The sequence below is a fragment of the Gouania willdenowi genome, chromosome 4, assembly GCF_900634775.1.
Source record: "Gouania willdenowi chromosome 4, fGouWil2.1, whole genome shotgun sequence".
Classification (NCBI taxonomy): domain Eukaryota; kingdom Metazoa; phylum Chordata; class Actinopteri; order Blenniiformes; family Gobiesocidae; genus Gouania; species Gouania willdenowi.
In genome coordinates, this window is record NC_041047.1 from 7,753,596 (window position 1) to 7,776,312 (window position 22,717).

At 37.3% G+C, this 22,717-nt stretch overlaps 1 protein-coding gene across 3 annotated transcripts in view; it reads right to left on the reverse strand.

The window, feature by feature from the left end:
* Positions 1 to 114: 114 nt before the first annotated feature.
* Positions 115 to 22,717, reverse strand: part of col24a1 (collagen type XXIV alpha 1 chain) — a 116,457-nt gene continuing 93,854 nt past the window's right edge. Inside the window, exons 44-61 of one of the 3 annotated variants that reach the window (XM_028443818.1) lie at positions 22,282 to 22,335; positions 21,267 to 21,320; positions 20,162 to 20,215; positions 19,192 to 19,245; positions 17,842 to 17,949; positions 13,356 to 13,463; positions 13,154 to 13,261; positions 10,737 to 10,790; positions 9,680 to 9,742; positions 8,424 to 8,477; positions 8,273 to 8,308; positions 7,131 to 7,166; positions 6,931 to 6,957; positions 5,970 to 6,035; positions 5,702 to 5,873; positions 3,315 to 3,424; positions 2,300 to 2,536; positions 115 to 878 (exon numbers count right to left, since the gene is read on the reverse strand). In XM_028443818.1, the coding sequence (XP_028299619.1) occupies positions 732 to 878; positions 2,300 to 2,536; positions 3,315 to 3,424; positions 5,702 to 5,873; positions 5,970 to 6,035; positions 6,931 to 6,957; positions 7,131 to 7,166; positions 8,273 to 8,308; positions 8,424 to 8,477; positions 9,680 to 9,742; positions 10,737 to 10,790; positions 13,154 to 13,261; positions 13,356 to 13,463; positions 17,842 to 17,949; positions 19,192 to 19,245; positions 20,162 to 20,215; positions 21,267 to 21,320; positions 22,282 to 22,335 (1,542 nt within the window). In that variant the 3' untranslated portion in view covers positions 115 to 731. Of the gene's footprint in view, positions 879 to 2,299; positions 2,537 to 3,314; positions 3,425 to 5,701; positions 5,874 to 5,969; positions 6,036 to 6,930; positions 6,958 to 7,130; positions 7,167 to 8,272; positions 8,309 to 8,423; positions 8,478 to 9,227; positions 9,524 to 9,679; positions 9,743 to 10,736; positions 10,791 to 13,153; positions 13,262 to 13,355; positions 13,464 to 17,841; positions 17,950 to 19,191; positions 19,246 to 20,161; positions 20,216 to 21,266; positions 21,321 to 22,281; positions 22,336 to 22,717 lie in introns of those variants that run through there. The other 2 variants (XM_028443819.1, XM_028443820.1) reach the window with 2 other exon arrangements.

The window sequence follows — 22,717 nt, forward strand, 5'->3', positions numbered from 1 at the left end:
GTTTTTTGATTGAAAACATTGAAGTAAACTTTTTTTTATTAAAAACTTGTTTTGATTGAACAAATTTTTTTGAAAAGTTGTTTTTTTTTTTTAAATGAAAAGGTTTTTTTTTTTTTTTAATTAAAGTAAACTGATCGAAAAGTTTTTTTTGGGGGATTGAAAATATATTTTTTGATTGAATAATACTGACACAAATCTACCTCCGGACTATTCTAGAAAGCATTCTAAGCAGTTAGAGGTAGAGCTCCATCTCTGAAGATGACAATGATATCGTTAAAAACAACATGAAATAAAGCCTCTGGTTTGAGAAGAACACATTGAAAGCGCTCACACGTTTCCCACATGCTATTGCACTTGGTTTAACCCTTTAGTTAGAGGTTGTTCCTCTCTGCAGAGACTGGGCCCCATCCTTCGGGTACGGCCCCCGCCTGGGCTCCTCTGGCTTTGTTGGAGCGCGTTGTCCGTTGCCCTCGCCTGTGACTGAGGAGTATTTGGATTCATGTGCAGCAAAACTACAAAAAGCACCATTTGATTAAAAAAAAAAAAAAAAAAACTTAAACTAAACTTTACACACTTTATTTTGATAAATATCAATCATATGCTCTGATCCTCCAGCCGGAAAGAGAGTTTTTTCACGGATCAAACAAAGAGAACGACTGTGATGGGTGTTAGTGGTGTTGGTGGTGGTGGTCCATGTGGGATGGGGGGGGGGGGTACAGAGGGCGGTGATGTCACAGGAAGCAGACCGGGCTGATCTCGATGCGTTGCTGGCTGTTGAACTGGGACGAGGGAATTCCCAGTATGTCTACGATAGGTAGCTGACGACTGTCCTGAGTGTGGAAGAGGAAACGTGACTGGTGCCAGTTCCCATCATGGATCTGAAAGTAAGATGGTGCACAACATGTTATCAGTTAGAAAATCATCTGTGGGACATGCTACGTGTCATGTCTCTTAGTTTCATTCTCAGACTATGGAATATTTGGAGGTATCTCAGTGTCTTCCATGGTATATTGTTTTTTAACAGAATGCTCTAAAAGTAATGCAGGTGTAGCGTTTAGTGGTAGTGATAGTTTCCTCTTGCCTTATAATCTAAATTAAAACTCTCTAAACAGAACTAAAGTGGTCTGTTTTAACTTAGCTGGTGGGAAGAAGAAGAAGAAGAGAGGGAAAAAAGGCGAGAAAAATAAAGAGAGAGAGAAATGGAGTAAAAAAAGAAGAAAAAAAGAGGTAAAAAAAGGAGAAGAGAAAAAAGAAGGAAAGAAAAGAAAGAAGGAAAAGAAAGGTAAAAAAAAAAAAAAAAAAAAAAAAAAAAAAGGAAAAAAAAAAAAAGAAGAGAAGAGAAAAAAGAGAAGAAAAAGAGGAGAGGAAAGGATGATGGAAAAAGAAAGAAAAGAAGAAAAAAGAAAAAAAAAAAAGGAAGGAAGGAAAGAAAAGAAAGAAGAATAATGAAAAAAGGGAAAAAAGGAAAAAAATGAAGAGAAGAGGAAAGGGAAGAAAAAGAAGGAAAAAAGAGAAGAAAAAAGAAGAGAGAAAAAAAAGAAAAGAAAAATCCACTGAAAAAAGGTCGGCGTAAAAATGTCTGACATTCAATGAACACAATCTTGGTAAAAACCTGTTAAAATTCAGTTTAGTCACGTTTTATTTCTTCATCCCTGATCAATAATCAAATCAAATCATGTTTATTCTGGTATTTTATTTATTAAGGCTACTGGATTTGATAATAACTTAACCCTCCTATTATCCTTAGGGTCAATTTGACCCCATTTAATGTTTATCACTAAAAAAATAATAGTTTACTATTTCTTTTTTTTGCTTTATATTTCATGACTTTTCCTAATTTGATGGGTACAAATGATTAAGCATAAAATTATCATGATGATATATTTTCAATGTGCTGAACACATGTTGCACGTATTGGTGTTCATCTGGGGGTCAATTTGACCTCAAACTGTTTTAGCTGTGTAAAACTTGTCTGTCTGTCCCCCAAAATGTTAAAAAACAAGACTTTTTATTTAGTCAATTGTTTAGTTTTTCAAAACAATTGTTGTGATATTCTATGTAATACCTCAGCAAAAAAAAAAAATATTATTTTTTTTCATTTATTGGTTTTCAAGTATTTCCTGTTCGTCCTGTGTTTGGATCATTATTTGAAGATGATGTTAGTCGAGAATCCCTGTATTATAATGTACGGTAAATTCAAGTAAATATCAGCTTGACCCCAAGGATAACATGTGTTTGTAATAATAAGTAGGGGTAACTAAGGTTCTGTCAGGAAAACAGTGGGATCAGATCCCATTACCTGGCATTCATCTTGAAGCACAAGTGGTTCAAGTAGTGTGTCTTTCTCAAACATCTGTTTGTTCCAGCTGCGAAAGCGAAGCTGTCTGTTGTCTGTGTGGGTCGCCTGGGTGGTTCGGGGCCCGTCTGTGTCGCTGGTGGGTGGATCTCTCAGGCAGTGGAGAGAGATGGTTTGGCTGCCCTCGGCACTCAGTAGGTGGAGAAACTTCATTTGGACTTTACCAATGCTGAACATCAGCTGAAAGAAGAGGCAAGGACCAGATTATTGCAGCATTCAAACTACAATGAGATGCCTTTAAAAACCGGATTTTCACTTTCAAAATTCCACAAATTTCATCATTTTTCCTTGTTTAGAGCCCTTTACTGGATATTAACCTTCCTAAAATCCTACCAAACAGAATAAATTGAGTTAATAGAGTTAACTACTGTTATTAATTTTAAATTTTATATGCTTCAGATGATTTAGAAAAATGGAATGGTCAGCATTACATCATACAACAAACTGCAACTTTTCCTCAGCCACTTGTTTAACGGGAAAAAATACCTTTGAAATGTGTGATATGATCCCAAATCATGATTTATGAAACCTTTAAAGCTGCAGTACGTATGTTTTTTTTTTTGCTTAATTTGGTCAAAAATCCATAACTGCCTTTGAACAAATTGTAATTCAAAGTGTTCTGATAGGAAACAGGACTTCTGCACCTTCTCTTGGCCCAGTAGACCTTTAGGAATCCAGGAGCGTGACGCGACCTTTCAGCCAATCAGTGATTTTCAAATAGAGTGCTCCATGAGCTGTTTTGGGGAGTTACTATTGGCTGCTTTTTCTGTTTCAGAGCATGATTTCCATTTATTCCAACCATTTTCTGTGATCACAGAAAATCAGAGGCCCTAAAATAATTTGTGTTTGGTGGACCAGGGTAGTGTCTAATACATTCTGGATCGAGGGTTAAGTTGAGAAAATGGGACACAAATAAACTACTGTACCTTTGTGCTATCTGTTGTTTTTTCCATGTTACCTTGTTTGGTGCCACTGGATGTAAACATGTCTGTCCCCCAGCTGTAAAGTTGCAGAAGACCTTGAAGGCATCAGAAGTACAGCCCAGATTTGGATCGATCCAGAACCATCCTAAGAGTTGAAGAGGAGAGCAGGAGTTTGATGGGAGATACCAGTCCTAGAGGGATGAAGTCCTGCCTGTTTCGAGGACCTTCTTGCTCTATGTATCTTCCTTTACAGATATGTTACCTTTGAACCCTCCTATTACGTCAGTAGGTAATGAAATAAAACATGTACAGAAAGAAGAAGAAGAACCCTCCTATTATCCATGGGGTCAATTTGACCAAAAAGTGATAGTTGAGTGATAGTTGAGCTGCTTGGAATAACGGCGTTTAAAATAACAGTGTTAGGTAACGGCATTTTTTTGTCAGTAACGGGGTAATCTAACTAATTACTATTTACGCTGTTAAAACGCTGTTAATGTTACTGAACGTTAAATGCGATGCGTTACATGCATCAGAGCCAGTGTTTTTACACACGTGCCAGCACACACACACACACACACACACACACGCACACACACACACACACACACACACACTACAGATTGGATGAAGCAGCAGAGATGGCGAGCGTGGAGCAGTCCGATGAATAGTTGTTATTTTTTAGGTGGCGATACAAACACTACTTCAAATTAATTGTGGTCAAACACAAGAACGTGTATGTGAAGTGTTCATTATATCCAGGAGTGAAGACTTTGTCGACATCCGTTGTAAGCAACTCAAATTTAATGAAGCACCTCACAACGACACACGCATCTAAAAAAAAATCTGAATTCTTTGACATATAGCAAGTTTTTTTTAACAGTAACGCAAATAATTACTTTCCTTGGTAATGAGTTACTTTTATTATAGAGTACTTCAGTTACTAACTCAGTTACTTTTTGGAACAAGTAGTGAGTAACTATAACTAATTACTTTTTTAAAGTAACGTTCCCAACACTGTAGTTGACTTATTATTATTTTTGCTTCATATTTAGTGATGGTTACAATTGATTAAGCATACAATAATCATAATGATATTATTTCAATTTGCTGAACGCATATTGCATGCATCAAGTGTTCCTCTGGGGTCATTTTGACCCTAAGCTGTTACAGCTGTGTAAAACTTGGGTTTGCCTGTGTGTGACCCATGTGTGACTTTACATGTTACAGTGTTCAATAGGGTTCATTCTGTGAGAGTTATGAATGTGCACCCCAAATTTTCAAGATACACCAATGGCGCGTTCACACCAAACGCGTTTTATGCGTAAACATTGTGCCTCACGCCCCTAGTTGGACGCTTGAGCTCATTGAATCAGTACACTTGTCACCGAAAGTAGAAGACTCCGGACGCGCGTCCAAACAAGTTGGGAAGAGAGCACGACGAGGGGAGGGGCTTCTTTGTTGCCGGTGGTGTTCATACAATGGATGATATTGTGGCGATCAGTTACGTTCATAATTCACCCAGTGACTGTGAAGTAGTGGGGAACATACTGTAATTGTGTTGAGAATGCTGTGTTTCTGATCGGATGTATTTTGCTGTGATGTCAGAGGGTTATAGAGAAGTGTGGGTGAATGGAGAACAAAGTTTGGAGTTCCTTGGTGAACATGCAGCCTCCAACTCACGTTCATCAGCTCTACATTATCCAGAGAGTGGCTTGGCTTTATTTGCACCTCAGCGCCGTTTCTGGATTCACCAGAGCTGCACTCGAACCGGAGTCGATTTCAGCGCTACTTCCGTCTCTCCCGTGCCCAGTTTGACGACCTGCTGACCCGCATCGGCGTTCGCATCTCCTACCAGGACCCCAACTACAGGCGCTGTATTCCAGTAGAAGAGCACCTGTCCATCTGTCTCCGGTTCGCGTTTTTTTTCATTACTCTGAATTCGTCACGGTTGGGGAAAGCTCCTGATTGGTCGACGTGCCGCGATATGCAACAAAGGTTCAACAATCCCAACTCTAGGGTCGGACGCACGTCAAAAGCTTAAAATCTCAAAACGTGCAGCGTCCGCCGTGCGTAAAGCTTCAGAACGCTTTTTGACGCGTTTGGTGTGAACGTGCCATAACTCTAAAAACTGATGTTTAAAGTTTGTCCTGATGGTGGCGCTAGAGAACAGGTCATGGTTATTTATGTATTCAACAAATAAATAAAGTGCCTGACACAAAAACTTGGTCAATAATTTTCTGAAAATCATTTGAAATATTTCTGGGGTCAGATTTACCCAAAGGGTAAAATGTGTTTGTAATATTTGAGGAAAATATGAGGGTTAAAAAAAGCTGACACATGCAGGACAGCAGCCTTTGGAGGACTGCGATTTACAGCCTGATCTAAACACATCCAAAAGCAACATTTGGCTCTCTCCATTCACCGTCTGTGAGCTTGTGTTGACAGTCCAGCAGATCTTTGCACACACGAGCCGGGTTCTCTCTGGTGCCGAGAGGCTTTTTGATGCTTTCAATCACGCTGCTCAGATAATGCAGAGTTTTAAGGATCTCAGTGTTCTGCTCCGTCAGGCTCATCTCCATGTTCTGGAAACTCTGCTTAGGGAAACAAAGTTTGGGTTTCATCAGAGGACACAATCAAACATGTCCAGTATCCTTTCAGAACCTCTGTCTTCATGACAGTTCAGGTATTACCTCAGTCCTCAGGGCGGAGTTGGACTCTGACAGATCGTAGATGGACTGATCTTCATGAATCCACCTCTGAGGGTTTAAAATCAACACACTCACCTCAATGAAAACACATTCACGGCTTTGCTCATTATTGAAAGCTAACACTAGGGCAGCTTTATGTTTATAGTAGAAACATGAATAGAATAGGAATAAACATTCACAGTTCCTGCATCGATTAACAACTCATTCCAGACTTTAGCGACACAAATAACTGAGCATAGCGTTAGTTCAGGCAGGCATCAGACACACCTTCAATCAACCAATAGCCCAGATGACTCCGCTCATGGCTGCCTATTGGCCAAAACATACAGGATACACTATTTAAGCTGCAACCCACCTCCACCCCAACTCCTCCGGGTCAGTCTGTATCCAACTAAATGGGTGTCATTTCATTGTCATTAAGATCTGCTCCACTCTGTACCAGGGTGTTTCTGCTTACTATTATCCTTGCTTTAGCCTTTCCATGAAGGCCCATGAAGGGCAGGGATTGTGCATTATGAGTCATTTTGTATGTTTTATGTATTTTTGCTATCATTTTAAATATTTTTTTCTCAATTGCTTTTTTGTGTGTGTTTTGTTGTCATTTTCTATGTTTTAGCAGTCATTTTGTATATTCCTGTAGTCATTTTGTGTGGTTTTCCATAATGAAACTGAGGGCCGCTAGTTGGCCATGTCTGTTTTAAACAGTGGAAAGTCATTGGTAGAGCAAAACATGATACACTCTTAGCAAAAAACAAAAACAACAAAACAACGGGAAGCTATTCATCAGCGACGTGCACACTGCCAGTGATGAATCTTGTGTATCTCAAACAATCACAGACTGGTTGTGTTTACTGCAGGAATCAGAGCTTCATGAACTGATTATATCATTTTTTACTTCCCAGAGAACATGATTCCTATAACCGTACATCATCACAGCACTTACCGTAGGGCCTGGTGCACCAGGGGGTCCCTGAGGGAAGACGGATAAAAACAAAGGTGACGGGATGAAAAATCCATCCACCTCACAATATCCTTTTTAATGTTTTGTGTCGTTAACTAATGATATTTATAAAGCACTTTTTCACTCAGGTTTGTGATAACACAACAGAATATTAGTGTTTCTCCGTCCAAATGAATACTTACTCTGGGTCCTGGACTACCGTGTGGTCCTTGAGGCCCCTGCAGGTGTAAGAAAATTAAAGAAATATGGTAAAAGGTTGGTCGGCCATGGACAATATATGAAAACCTTAACCAAGTCACTTTCAACCATATTATTCAGCAATGTTATTACTTAAAAAAGACAAACAAAACCCTCATAATAATGTTTAAACTGGCTTAGCAGTCTTTTAATGTAAACCAGTACCGGTTTGTACGCCCTATACCAGAGACGGGCAACTTCTATCACAGCTGGGCCACAAAAATGTGATTGTTTGATCAACATTTATAACAATGACCAATCTGAGCATTATTTTTGCCATTTTTGGTGCCATTTTGTGGGTTTCTGATGTTATTTTGTGTCTTTTTCCTCTTGTTTTGTGTGTTTCTTTTATTTTGTGTATTTTTGTTGTTTGTATGTTCTTGGTATCATTTCGTATATTTTTTTCTCATTTTGTGAATTTTTGCTGTCATTTCTTTTTGTTTTATATATTTTTCTGCTATTTTTGTTGTCATTTTGTGTATTTTTCTGTCATTTTCAGCGTTTTTAGAGTCTTCAGTGCGTTTACTTTAGGGGTTGCACAAAATGTGATTTGTCCATATCTGCCCCTATAGTACACAGTGATCTACTGCCCCCTCTGGCCTCTGACAGAACTAACACCACTTTACATTGGGGGGTTGGGGAGGATCTGGACTCCTTCATAGAGAGAGAAATTACAGCTGCATAATAAGGTGATGCCATTGAATTAAAATGTGCACCTACGGAGCACTCAGCTTTGAGTTCATAAGTGCACACGTGTATACATCTGCGTGCTGCTGTGTTGACGTCATTTCTACATGCATTGTCTGATGTGTCAAACATGAGACGAGGCCCCACCCTGAGCAATAGCAGACACAAGTGCTACTTTCCCAATGCCAAAGACATTCAGATCCTCTGTCAGTCACCAATGCTAATCCAACTCTGAACCGTGCCTCAGGGCCTTTTCTCAACTAAAACATCCTTTAAACACTTACAAACTGCTTTTAAAAGTCAGTGTGTGAACAAAAAAAAGCATTTTCACTAAGAATGCGTCAAAACTACACTGATATCTAACAAACTTGACAGTTTTTCCAAATACATTTAAACTTACTATTTCACCATTGCTGCCTTTTGGACCCCTTGACCCCTGTGGGGAAAAAAAACAATGAGCAGCTCCCAAATGGACATAAAAACTCTTTCTTTCTGAGGAATATGCAATTTTATAAAAATACCAACACTGGTATAGGCATAGAGAAACCTACAGGTTTTCCAATGGGACCAATCATTCCCTCAGGGCCCAAAGGGCCGCTTAATCCCTGAAACACACAATAAAAATAATCAATAACACAGTAATAATCACAACACTGTGAATGTCCCATATGTACTTATAATTCTAAAGAGATTGTGATAATAAATGAGCAGTGATCATAGTTGTTAGTTTGTTGGATTATTGCTAAATGCAATTAAATTAGAAGAAAAATATGAATTAAATCAAATCATTTTTCCATTTATAATGTTTTTCTTCTGCCCTTAAACCAGAATAATTTCTTGTTTATAACCCTTTTGGTCCCTCAGTAGGGATATAGAAGAATTAATTTCATTTGTGAGGTTCACTAATTATATCAGGGGTCACCAACCTTCACAGGCACTGAATAATCCCATGGGCTACTGGTTTGATATACACTTTTAAATACTAAACTTTCACAGTTTCCCTTTAAATAAATGGTAAGATAATAAGGAAAACTAGCAGTGACTTAAAAATGTAGCACATATTTCAACTTGTAACACGTTCTTTTCTTAATTCATGCAATTGTTTCATTTATTACATTTCATAGGAAATCATTGTCGCTATTTTAGTAGCCACTAACAACATTTTAACTAAAACATGTCATATTTATACTATCTCTGCGACTTATTAGTTACAAAAAAATAACACACTACAAAAAATTAATACAATTTACCAATTTTGTAATAAACACATTGCATTAAAAAAAATACATCTTATCACCATCGGCAGCTTCTTTAATAAAATTCTATCTGCACACTTTAAACAAATTTGTCCCAATGTTTCAGTGAAAAATTAAATAAACGCTTAATTTAATAGAAAAAAGTATCAAGTGCAGCAGTATGTAAACCTACTAAAGCTCTGACTACATATGTCTGCATTTATCTTAGTGAGTAAATCAGATTTTAGACAAATTCATTGGTTACTAGTGCTCCTGTTAGAACAGGCCTGAGGGCCACTCTTGTGGTCCATGTGGGCTACCTGGTGCCCACAGGCACCATGTTGGTTACTCCTGAATTATACTAAAAGGTGTGTGGGATTTCTGGCTTCAGGTGGAGGTTGAAACACGGTCATTAACTTTAACAAAACAAAGAAAAAAACATCTGTAGTGTTTATGTGATGACAGTAGTTTCAAACAAGACACAGAGTAGTCCTACTGTATCAGCAAAAAAGGAGCTAGGCAGCGTGAGCTTTGAGAGTTTCAACAAGTTAAATACTTAATAGTGAACTTACCATGGAGCCTGTGGGGCCTTTGGGGCCTGGGAACCCTTTCAGTCCAAAGTCACCGTTTAGTCCCTTCAGATAGTAAAACAAAATCTGGTTCATGTGCTGGTACATTCTGATCATACTTCCCATCATCACTTATGGCAGTGGTTCTCAACCTTTTCAGCCCGCGCCACCCAAAATAAAGGTTCCAGAGATCAGAGACCCCTAGGGGTTAGGGGGGGAATAAAGGAGAGACATTTTGGGGCCCATCCATAAAGTCAGCAAAATGATGGTCCATTGTTCTATGAATGTGTGATAAACGTATTTATTTAACTGATTAATATCCACTGTTATACAGGAAGTTTATTATTCGCGCCATAGTATATAGTAATCTAAATTATGTGAATCATTGTTTTAATCAGAACTAAAAGTGATTATAAGTCACCAAAAATGGTGGAAACGGTGGTAGAATGGGATTTTAAAAACCACATAAATTGGTTAAAAGTTGCAAATTAGAGTGGCCAAAATTGAACAGAAAAAAAGTGTCAATATTGGCTTAAAAGTGGCAGAAATGGGGGGAGGTTGGGGTAATGCAATTTAAAAAGTAGGAACAATTAGTTTAAACTGGCAAATAATGGGCATGACAAACTGCCAATGTGGTTACATTTGCAAAAATAAGTATGAAATATGACAAGAGGTTAAAAGTGACAATAATTGGTCAGCATATGCAACACTGAGTGGGACAAGTGGTGGGAAGGGTTTATAAGTGCCGAAAATGTCTTGAAAGTGGGAAAAAATGTTCAGAAAAGACATTGACATTTGTGGCAGTAATGGGAGCAAAAATGCATTAAAAAGAGCAAAAATATGTCAAGAAAAAGTGATGGAAATATTGGTTAAAATATGGCAAGTTTGGTGTAGTTGCAGAAAAAGGGTAAAAATAATCAAAAATGTACTCAAATTGTTAAAAAAAAATCTTGTTTTCTTGAAGGCATCTGGCGACCCCCTCCCACACCCCAAGGTTGAGAACCCCTGACTTATGAGATGTTTTGTGTTCTACAATGAAACGGTGGTTCTGCTTCCTTACCTGAGGTCCTGGAAAGCCTTGTAAACCAATCATTCCCAGATCTCCTGATTCCCCCTACAAACCAGAAACATATCCACTGCATATGAACAGCTGGGCGTTGTTTTCTATCATTTCCATTAAACACTTTAGCATGACATTAATGGGTGGGAACATTTGGTTGTGTTTAAAGATGTTAAACAAAGCAGGTCCAGACAAAACAGGGTAAGAGTGGGCTGCTCTTTAGATCAGTGTCCTTTAAATCAGGGACACGAACCCACAAAAACGTATATATTTCTGAATGAATTGATGTCTTTGCGTCGGTCTGTGTCTGAGGGTGGCCGATGCTGTGCTTGTACAGCCAGCGTTCACATCCTTCTGACATCTCCACTTTCACATCGTTGTCTTTGCCTGAGAAACTTTATTCGCATGAATGTGTAACGCTATCCGACCCATGGGCCACAGTTTACACTCCGTTCCGTGACCATCAATGGCGATAACTGGCAGAGGCAGTGAAGAGCCAAGGATTGAACGTTGTTCCTTTTTTTTCCTTCTTCTCTTTAGATGAGTTACATAAGTGAAAGTGTAGCACCTCTAATTCAGGTCTCTGCAGAGCTTACATAACGTGGCCTTCCTTTAGCAGTGAGACGGAGAGTTTCCATCCCCTTGTTTTGCTCAGATAATCTGTTACTTTAGCCCAAGTTGAAAGGTGTCACACACACATTTGTGAACCCACCACAGATTAGCTGCACATGCCTTGGATGCTATATTTAAAGTAATATCACAGAAAACATCTAAGTTATACAACCACCCACCCATTTCTATCCCCACCTATTCTGGGTATGATGAGAGACCCAGTGTTCACACAGTAATGGATTAAATTACAAATGTTTCTCTTCAGTAAGCGGTACCAGGTTATGGAACAGTTTGTGGAAATTAAGAAATGTCTGACTTAAAAGAATTTAAACATAAATACATAAAATGTATCTTCTCAAAGGATAATTGTTAAAGGGAAAAAAATATATAAATAGGTGTGTATATACTGTATGTTTGGACAGATGAATGTATAGTAGATTACATGAATTATATAATTATATAGATATATATCAATGAATTATGTCTCTTCATAGTGTAAATAGGTGTTTATTATAATAACACTATTGTATAGAAATATGTATAGTAGTAGATATTATAAGGAATAGAATCATTTAAGTTCATACTTCCTCCTACTCATGTACAGGCTTCATGTGCAGGATTTTTAAACCATTTATTCTCAATTTGCTTTGTTTGATTATTATTATTATTATTATTATTATTATTATTGGTAAATACACTACTGTGGTGCTCATGTTAAAAATAAAATCAAATAAAATCAAATGTAAACTGTAGGCAAGACCTGTATTCGCAAGGTGAATACGTTTTTGGTAATTTGAAAAAGTTGGCAAAAATAACAACCTGTATTTGGATTTGTTGACAAGTTTGTTCTTTTTACTAATTAAATTGAAAGTAATAATACAGGAAAAACAGAAGACCGACCTTGACCTTAAATATGACCTTGAGCAAGGGTCAAGGTCATATATTCATAAACGTAAGCATTGAACTTGTACGATAAATATTTGTAGAGATATGGAACATTTTGGTTTTTGACACTTGGCGCGACCTTGATCTTGACCTTGACATTTTGGCTCCAGAAAGGTCGACTGCACATCCTTGATATTTATAGCCTTGGAACTCAAACGAGAACAATGTATTAGGTAATTTTCAATTTCCAAATACAATTAGCTAATTTAAATTATCCATATAACACATTTTACCCTAGGGCTTAATCTGACCGGAGGGAGATTTGCCACCAGAAAATAATTTTGAGAAAAGTTTTTGAGTCAGTCACTTTATTTGTTGAATACATAAATAATCCATTGATAATTAAACCTTGACGTGTTCTCTAGCGCCACCATCAGGCCAAACATTTAAATTAGAATTAATTTATCTTGAATAGTTTTCATCCAAATCTTCTCAAATTGATGATATGAACTTTACTGCAACGCATTAACTCAAAAGTATCAACTCTGCTCCTTGTTTGACACAGCTAAAACAGCATGGGGTCAAATTGACCCCTAGAGGAACACGAATGCTACAATATGCGTTCAGCAAGTAAAAACATATCATCTTGATAATTTTATGCTTAATCAATTGTATCCATCAAATTAGGAAAAGTCATGAAATATGAAATATTTTTTTAATCATAAACATTGAATGGGGTCAAATTGACACCAAGGACATATTTCTTCTTTATATTCATCCAATAAAAAGAAAAGAGATCTTTGTTAACTTGGGAAAGATTTTCAAAAACAATTTACTTCCCAGAATAAAAGGAATTTCATGTCATGGAGTTTAGTGATGCATTTTTGCTGTATAATACCAGAGGTTTGAGAAACACTTACTGGTATTCCTTTGAGTCCTGGGTCACCTTTGCTGCCCTGGTCACCCTCAGCACCAGCCAGGCCTTTGGCTCCAGAAGCACCTCTGTCCCCCGGCAGGCCGGGTTCTCCCTGTTTAGGAAAACATGTCAGTGTGACACATCTTCTTCCTGTCAATATACTTTGAAAGAACCGATACAGACTGCTGTGATTGGATCTCTCTCACCATCTGACCCCGTGGCCCTCTTTCACCAGAGAATCCAGGAGGACCCACTTCTCCTCTGGGACCAGGACGACCTGCTCGTCCCTCCGGACCCATCAGACCTCTCTGACCCTGGATGTTGGTAGATTGCATGAATGTCAATTACAAGAACAGTAAGTTAGTCAAAGATACAATGATACAATCTGTTAGCAAAGTGACAAAACATTTGTCTTGGTTGTCTGTCCATCGAAGACAAAGATTCTCAACAGTTATCTGGGGGAGGACTTGGGGCTCTGTTTCCCAAAGCCAGAACCCCACAGATGCTCGATGTTGGGGCTGAGATTTTTTCGGGTTACAGACTTTGGCACAACACCGTCAGCCCCTGGGACATGCTAAAGTAAACCCAGGAACACTGCTGCTTCGCCTACCGTAAGTCTATGGTAATTGTTAAGCCCGAAGCTTCCTCAGAGCCAGGCGTTTAGACTTTATTTGGGCTGTTTTTATGGTAGCTTTGGCTTTCTTCACTGAAGCCGGTGTTGTGCCAAAGTCTGTGACCCGAAAAAATCTGTGACTGCTGCTGCAGTAGAGAAGAAGAGTGCTAAACCTCTTCATAGCTATTAAGCAGCTATTTACTCCCCCTTAAACATGACGGTCCGGTGGTGAAGTAAATGCAGACTGGAGAAGAATTACAAACGTGTTTAAGAGGGAGTAAATGTCCGCGGAGAAGCTGCAGGGTTTGGAACTGTCACCACCTCCGGTCACAGATTTTTTCAGGTCACAGGTTTTGGCACAACAACAGCCTTCCCCCGCTAAAGAAGCCTCTGTCCTGCGCTGTGGATGTTTTCCAGATCTGCTTAATGCACAGACATGTTATCACTACAGCTAAGGCTAGCATGTATATTAGCCATAGTATCTGCCTAACTGCTGCAGTTTGAGCACAAACCAGGAATGAGCAAGAAATGCTTGATTTTGTGCTGCCTTGCCGTGCAGGGGCACTAGGACCCTCGTTTGCTGTGTTGTACCAGCATCTTGGGCAAATGTCAGCTACTGCGACTAGTCGACGTCACGTAGACAGTGTCGCGAGACAACACTAAAGTTGACGGATCGACTAGTCTGTTCAACCCCTACTTGGAAGTATACTTCTGTGGGAACGGTCACCATACTAATCATACTGATAGTATATAGTAGACAGTATTCATTTTGTGTGTAGTGTATAGTATGTTAGTATGCAATTTTGAACACAGCCCAGGAGTCAGAACGTCTTTTTATTTTGTCTGTGTATAACAATACCAGCTACAACAGCCTATACTTAGACTTTGGACCTACTGTAGGTCAACCGAAATAAGTCTGCAATGCAAAGGGGAGACAATCCTCTACTTACCAAAGGTAATAGAAGCTCATCAACAAACTATCAACAAACCATAATACCAACCAGCAACCAACCAGCTCTACATTTAACCATCAAGATTATCAGTCAACTAATGAATGATCCAGCTCATTGCCCACCACTAATAGATTATTTTTTAACTTTTATCATCTCACTCAGGACATTGGTTAAGGTATTAGAAGTGAGGTTTTACCATGTTGTCTTGAACATCAGAGTTACTGCTAATGGACAGCTAGTGTTTTTTTTTGCCAATTAACCCTTTGCTAACCCTTTGGCTGTAAATCTGTAAAACCACAAACTTTTGCCCATTTGTTCCATCCGACCAATCGACAGCTGCTAAACATTCCGACACGGAGCTGATGATGGACTTGTACTGAGTAGCGTTCATACCAGGGCGACCACAGCAGTTTCCTTCTCCATCAGCAGTGGACCGAGGCCAAAAGGGAGCAGAGTGATATTAGAATAACAGAATGAGTGGGTTGTCATCTCGAATACGGCATCTAACCCTTGATCACTGTGTTGAGACGGATGAGTCCAGAAGCAGTAGGGAATTGAATCTTATGTTGAGGTTACTGGGTTAAAACCACAATCTACAGATGCTGAGAAACTGTTGCATAAGAAAAAGAAACTGTCTAACAGCACAATGAGATCAGACAGACATTTATTCAACACTGACACGTTCATCTTTCACCATTACCAATTAGAATGGATTGTCCGTAAAGATCCAATGTGGGTGCAGGAGGCATTTCATGTGGATCGTTTAGAAAAGCTTCTGAAATACTTTTGTTTAAACCAGTGGTTCTCACTTTTTTGGCACTAGTATCCCCTTTCTCTTACTTTTGAATTCAAGTAACCCTTTTTTCAACTGTCACATTAGGCTCAGAATACTGTGAAAAAACCACTATAACATAATGATAGAATGAATGAGTGATAACACACATTTTAAAGAATCGAACTTTGTAAATAAGTGGAATGAAACAGTATTTAGTACTTTTCTTTTTATTATTCAGTATATTTTTCTCTTATTTGGTATGTTTTTGGTGTCATTTCATATTTGTTGTTGTTATGTGTGTTGCTAGTAATATTTAGGATGATCTCTCTCAAGTGCCCCCTGTAGTGCCATCGCGTATTTGAGAAACACTGGTGTACATTAATATTACTGGCAACCATAGTGTTAATACGTGCTGTTCACGGCTTAATTTAGTTTATATCTAATTATAAAATAAAGGCCAAAAAAAAAAAAAGCTTATGGAAAACTTTTAATTGAATTACGTTGCTTTTACTGTTCCAGATAAACACAATAGTGAATGACAACAATAGATGGAAGGTTGTGAGGCTTTTGACTGCCTGTTCAGATAAAAAATCTTCAGATACACATCATTCAACCAATGACTTCATAAAATTTGGTAAAATCAAGGTCAATGTATATCAAAAAGGCCAAAAATTTCAAAATACGTAGTGGTCTAAATCAGGCATGTGACACTCTAGGACTGTGGGCCGAATTCAGCAATCTCACAAAGTCCTTAAAACTCCTCAAAACATGCATGTGCTTGCAATATTTCTGTGCTAGCTTTCTTTTAGCCACTCCACAAGCTTTAAAAAGTGAAAATTGACAGCTTTGGTTGGTTTGTTGAAACCACAGCTTGATCCCCAGAGTCCTAAAGACATTAGGCTATATACCGTAACTAATGGCCACATCCAAAAACATTTAAAATAGGAAAATGTCTCCAGTGAATAAAACTACATGAGTATTAATGGGAAGAAAAAAAAACCAAAAACAACATTTCTTATTCAACTGCTAAATATTAAAGCCTAAAATAAGACTTGTGAAACATTGCCATAAGACAAAGTCAATGAAAGCCAGACAGAACGTTTCGGCTTTCATACTTTTGGCAAGAAAAGAGCAAAGGGCGTCATGCATGAAATCCTAATTCTCTTTGGCTGTATAATTATTAGACTAAAGCCACTGAACCGCAGCCAATCACATGAGACCGATGGTGATTACTTAAAATCGGTCCCGGTCTTTAAAAACGTAACTCCAGAACGCAGCCAATGTTTTGGGTGTTCGTTCTACACAGAAAACATTCATTGTATGGCCATAGTTTGACGTGGATAGAATGATGAATTTTGTGGTCAGACCAAGCAAAGAACAAAGGATTGATTGTTGTGAGCTAACTATGCTAAATATATATCACTAAATGTCCACATGTGGATTGCTGTCTTGTTGTGTTGGCTTTAAAATTACAGACTTTGTGTTTGCATTCTTTGTCTGAAATGCAAACCGCAAGTCTGTTCTATAGATTTACAGTAAATCCAGTAAAGGGAAATACCCTCTCGACTTATGTAAGAAAACAGTCTGACTCTCTGTGACACAGTTTCTTAACTTTAACCTTCCCATTAACACATTTTATCCTTGGGGTCAGTCTGACCCTAGAGATATTTACCTCCAGAAAATGATTGACCAAGTTTCTGTGTCAGGTACTTTAACCCCTTAAAAATTAAACCTTAACTTGTTGTCTAGCGCCACCATCAGGACAAACTTAAATTTGAATGAATTTAACTTGAAAATCTTTCATCCAAATCTTTTCTAATTTGGGGTGCATATTCACAACTCTCAATGAACCATATTGATTGATGTTGGTGACCTCCCCTGACCCTTTTCCTTTTATAAACATATTTATTTACTTATTTTAATCTTTTCTTTGTAACATATTTGAGGTTATTCATTATAAAGTCCTCTGTCTCAGACACATTCTCCTCTACGTCACTTTCACTGTGAAAGAGCTGTTTCAAAAACTCATTGACAGTAAATCTTTTCCTAGAGGACACACAGACAAACAAGTTTTACACAGCTAAAACAGCTTGGGGTCAAATTGACCCCAGTGGAACACCAATGCGTGGAATATGTGTTCAGCACATCATGATAATTTTATGCTTAATCATGAAGCCAAAAAATAAAGTCAACTATTATATTTTGAATGGTAAACATTAAATGGGGTCAAATTGACCCCAAAGATAATAGGAGGGTTAAAAATGTTCCCTTTCTAGTCATATAATAATCATCAGTCGATGCAGTCGTGGTTATGCAAACAAGGCTTTTCAGACGCAGGCATCACTTGTTACCTGTCGCCCTGGTTTTCCTGGTAGACCCGCTAAGCCAGATGGTCCTGGGGGGCCGTCAGGTCCTGGATACCCTTTCATTCCAGTGAGTCCAGGCCAACCAACTGGTCCCTTGAAAAATTACAGTAAGGTAATCATTGTAATGTTAGTCGTGTATATAAAAAAAATGAAAATCGAATTTAAAAAGGAAGAAAAAGCTGTGTGAAACAAAATTGCTACGCTAAAACTACAGTGCACTGTATCCATCTTATTCCTGGGGCTGCCACTTCCTGTGTCATAAAAACACAAATACAGAAAATGCAATGAAACAAATACAATTATTAACTCAAACTCTCTTTATCACCGTGTACACAGTCGAGTCCCTCCCTCATGAACAACTTCTACGGTTAGCTTTTCACAATAAAAGCCCTGGATATTGCCTATACCAGGGTTGGTGTCAATTATAATCGTAAGCACAATGAATAATTAATTAAAATTATGGTGTAATTATAATTGTAATTAAAAAAAGAAAAATCTGTCTTAATTGTAATTAAATTGTAATTTAGTTTAAATAACTGTCATGAAAATTCTATACAAATTGTTAATCATAATCTAATGCTAAACTGGGGGACCATGTTACAGTTCTACACATATGTAGTTAACAATCATAAAAATATGTTTCATATCAAGCTTTCCCACATTTTACCATTAAAAATAACTCAAATTGAGGGCTATACTGACACAAAAAAGCCTCAGATGTCCACAACAAAAATATTAAAAGCTATTTTTCATTGAATATGAAGCCAAACAAGGTAATCAATAGAAAGGAAAGAAATTAGATGATAGATATTTGTTTTTTGTGTATTTTACAGCTGATTTTGGACCGGTTATCATAAGAGATGCTAACAAAAAGCTAACACAAGGGGATTGTTAACTTTCATTAGGTTATTTATTTCAGGCTCATTAATTGTCATTAGTTGTAATTGAACTTTAGTATTTGAAAATGTAATTGTAATTGACTTCCTGAGGATGAAAAATAACAATCAAAATTCTGAACACTATAATCGTAATTGAATTGTAATTGAACAGGGGGAATTGAAAATGTACTTGACCCTAACCCTGGCCTATACTATTCAAAAACTTAGATCTTCAACTTCTGCTTGGTTATTATATTAAAATAAAATAAAAATATTCTAAAAACAAAAGCATTAGCACAAACAAAAATATTATAGAATTAACTCCTTGACCCACCATCCAAACTCAACACGAATAACCCTGAGAATAATGGTATGGATCTGAAGTAATGGAGTGTTTTTCAACCTGCGCTGCATCACAGTAACCCAAATAATCAGGGAAAGGAGATGTGGTACTCACTTCACTTCCTGGATCTCCAGTCAGCCCTCGTGCCCCTTTCTTCCCATCTGGACCCTAAGACAACACAAAATGATTGAGCATGAAAATGAGCAAAAAAAAAACTGCATCACAACCTTTATGTCACTCTCAAACGTTCTTTGGGAATTTGGTGTAAAAAAAAAAAAATAATCTAAAGAACATGCATTCAGCAGATGTTTGCCTTGGGGTCATAACAGATGAAGAATAACCATAACTAAAAGGGTATTTATGCTCAATCCTGTGGAGATTTCTTTCTAGATATAATTTACCAAATCTGACACAGGCATTCATTTAAAAGACCCCTTCATTACTTGGTTAACTTAAATGCTCAGAATGTTTTTGGGCTTTATTGTATACATGATGATGTCACATGCTCCATTCAAGTTGATGTGTTTAACAGAATTATTCCCATAGATTGAAATATTCAAAACTGTTTAACAACACATGGAAAACAGCGATACTTCAAAGAGACTCAAAAATGCATTGTAGAGAAAGTAACGTTATGTAATCAGACTGACTCGCAACGAGGTCGGTGAGCTAAAAACTGAAGTGCAAGCAAAGAAAACAAACTTTTCGCTTCAGGAATGAATAAATGTTTTACAAAGAGCTATCTCACACCAGAGGAGAAAAGGAGATACGCTTGATGATAACTATCAATAAGAAAAAGGAAAAATCTTGCTTTCAGGGTGGCCATGACAAGCTGCTCTGTTGAAGTCGCAGCCAAAACTGTGCCCAAAGTGGAGTTTCATACAACCCCAGCTCTGATTTTAGTAGATAAGCTGAATAATGTTTTCCCTCCTGTACGGCGTTAAAATTCTGAAGTCATACAAACAAAGCCTGGGGTGGTTGCGTGGGTGGTACTCCACTGTTCAGTCCATTTAACAATGGTTCATCTATTCTTCAATGGCAGGAGTTCAAATAATAACATCCATGTAGCGCATGATCAACTCACTGGTGCTCCCTGTTCTCCCTTTGCACCTTGTCCTCCGGGAAAGCCTGGTGGTCCCTGTGTAATGAAGGACAACACTTAAACAAGTGCAAAAAAAAACAAACAAAATAGTGGCAAATGTTCAATTTGCTTTAGTACAGATTAAAACAGTGGTTCGCAACTTTTTTGGGTCGTGACCCCATTTTGATATCACCAATTTATGGCGACCCCAGAAACTTTTTAAAAACAAAATTACTTTCTGATCATGTTTTTTTTTTTTTTTTTTACTAGATTTATAATTGAGCAAGTGAAAGGATAAAATACAGTTGTTTGAAATTGCATGTGGTGTTTTTAATTTGAAAAAGAATAATAATAAACAAAAAAAAATACAAAAATATAAATTTTATTTTTACTATTATTTAAATATTAAATTTTTATACTGTATTTTTTTTAAAACTAAATTTATAATTGAGGAAGTGAAAGTATAGAATACAGCTGTTTGAAATTGTGTGTGGGGTTTTAATTTGAAAAAAAATGATAATTACAAAAATTACAACAATATTACAATTAATAGGTAAATATTTAATTAACTATTTAATTCATTATTTTTTTATACTGTAATTTCTTTAATTAGATATATGTTTGAGGGAGTGAAAGTATAGAATACAGTTGTTTGAGATTGTGTGTGGGCTTTTTAATTTGAAAAAGATAAGTGAAATAAAATGTAAATATAAAATATAAATATATACATTTTATTTTTACTATTATTTAATTTTTATACTGTATTTTTCTTAATTAAATTGGTGTGTGGTGGTGTTTTCATTTGAAAAACATTTCGGGCGACCCCATTTGAAGACACGACCTTAAGGTTGAAAAACACTGGATTAAAAGGAAGCAGGATGAACAGGTGTTTCTACATAAATAATAATAATAATATTTAAAATAAATAAGGCTTTAAAAAAACATTTTATAGGAAAAACATCCACATTTAATAATACTATTACTGTAAAACGGATAGTTTGGCTTCATATTCACAAAGGACAGGAACCAACATGAGTCCCACCAACATAATTACAACAACATATTACAAATTAAATATGAACCCTCTGGGAGATGGTTAGTGCCTTACCGGGGTACCTTGTGGTCCAAAAGCCCCACGTGATCCAGTAATACCAATGTGGCCCTGACAGATACACAACAACATAAAGCACAATTAGCATAGGCTTTGGTCTCAGAGTTTCAGCTTTAACCAGCTCCACATTTACATGTTCATGTCTGTTTGATGAAGGAAGAGCATCATACCACAATACAGGTGACATCAAAGCAGAAAGTGGCAGAATTAATGGCATTAAATCTATAACTCCAGCTTTTTTGTTGTTGTTGCTTTAATGTGCTTCAGATAGAACACTTGAAACCTTAAATACATGTAAAGTAATATTGAACAATGATAAATATCCAGTCCCGTACTTTGCCTGTGGATTTATGTAAAAGACAATGTCCAAGCCAAATCTCCTGTTTGCCAGATATTGTCAGTTATCTGGATCAATTAACCTGATCATGGTAACATGATCATTCATGGTACCATTTAAAGGCTTGGAAGACGTTTCTATCACCTTTAATAATTAGGTCAAATGTATGGACACCCCCATTTTTTTTGGAAAAAAGATTAAAAAAAATGCGCAATCCGGTTTCGATAACACGACTAACCTGTAATAACTGAATCAAAATTGAAAAACATCGGTCAATTATGAACCGATATGAATTTTTGAAATTTCGCCAAAATTTATTGGAATCTTGAATGGGTTCAAGTCTATCTTTCATTACAATTCTGTCACAATCTGTGCTTTTGACTTAATTCTGCTAACAACAATCCACACTACAAAATAAGTGATAAAAGTGTGTATGGTACGTGCTGATATCATATTGGATCGTGACTAAATCAACCAACAAGCAGGGTCGTGATATCGGTATCGTATTGGAAATGAAAAAGTTGTATTGGGCGACCCTATTATAACCCTTTACATACACACATATATATATATACACATGTTTACCCGTACATGAATTCTTTACTAACTTGTTCATCAGATAACTACAATCCCCATCCAAAAACACTCCGAACTAATTCGTTCATGTTTTTCTACCTGATATCCTTCATCCCCTGGCTCTCCACGCTCTCCTCGTTCTCCTGGAGGCCCCTGTGTAGACACATGCATGCACACACATGAGCACACAAACTGGACAATTCTTCCTTTAGTGATTTCTATTGGTTAAGCATTAATGTGCAGGATCACGACTTCGCCAGAGCAGCGGCTGTACGATCATTTGGTGATAACTCAGTGCTACTCATGGCTGGTTGAATGCTATCGTGCTGCATCAAAATGTTCAAAATATTGTGTAACTGTGAGCTTTCCCAAGATGCTAAGACTCTTGACTATGTATTTCCTGATTCTTTTGTGATATTAGACCAATTATTAATGTGTTTTCAGATGTTCACATCGTGAGAATAAAAACTGCTCATTCATACATTTATATTTCAAAAATGACATAAATGTGAAGTTAGCTGCATGTTTACCAGTG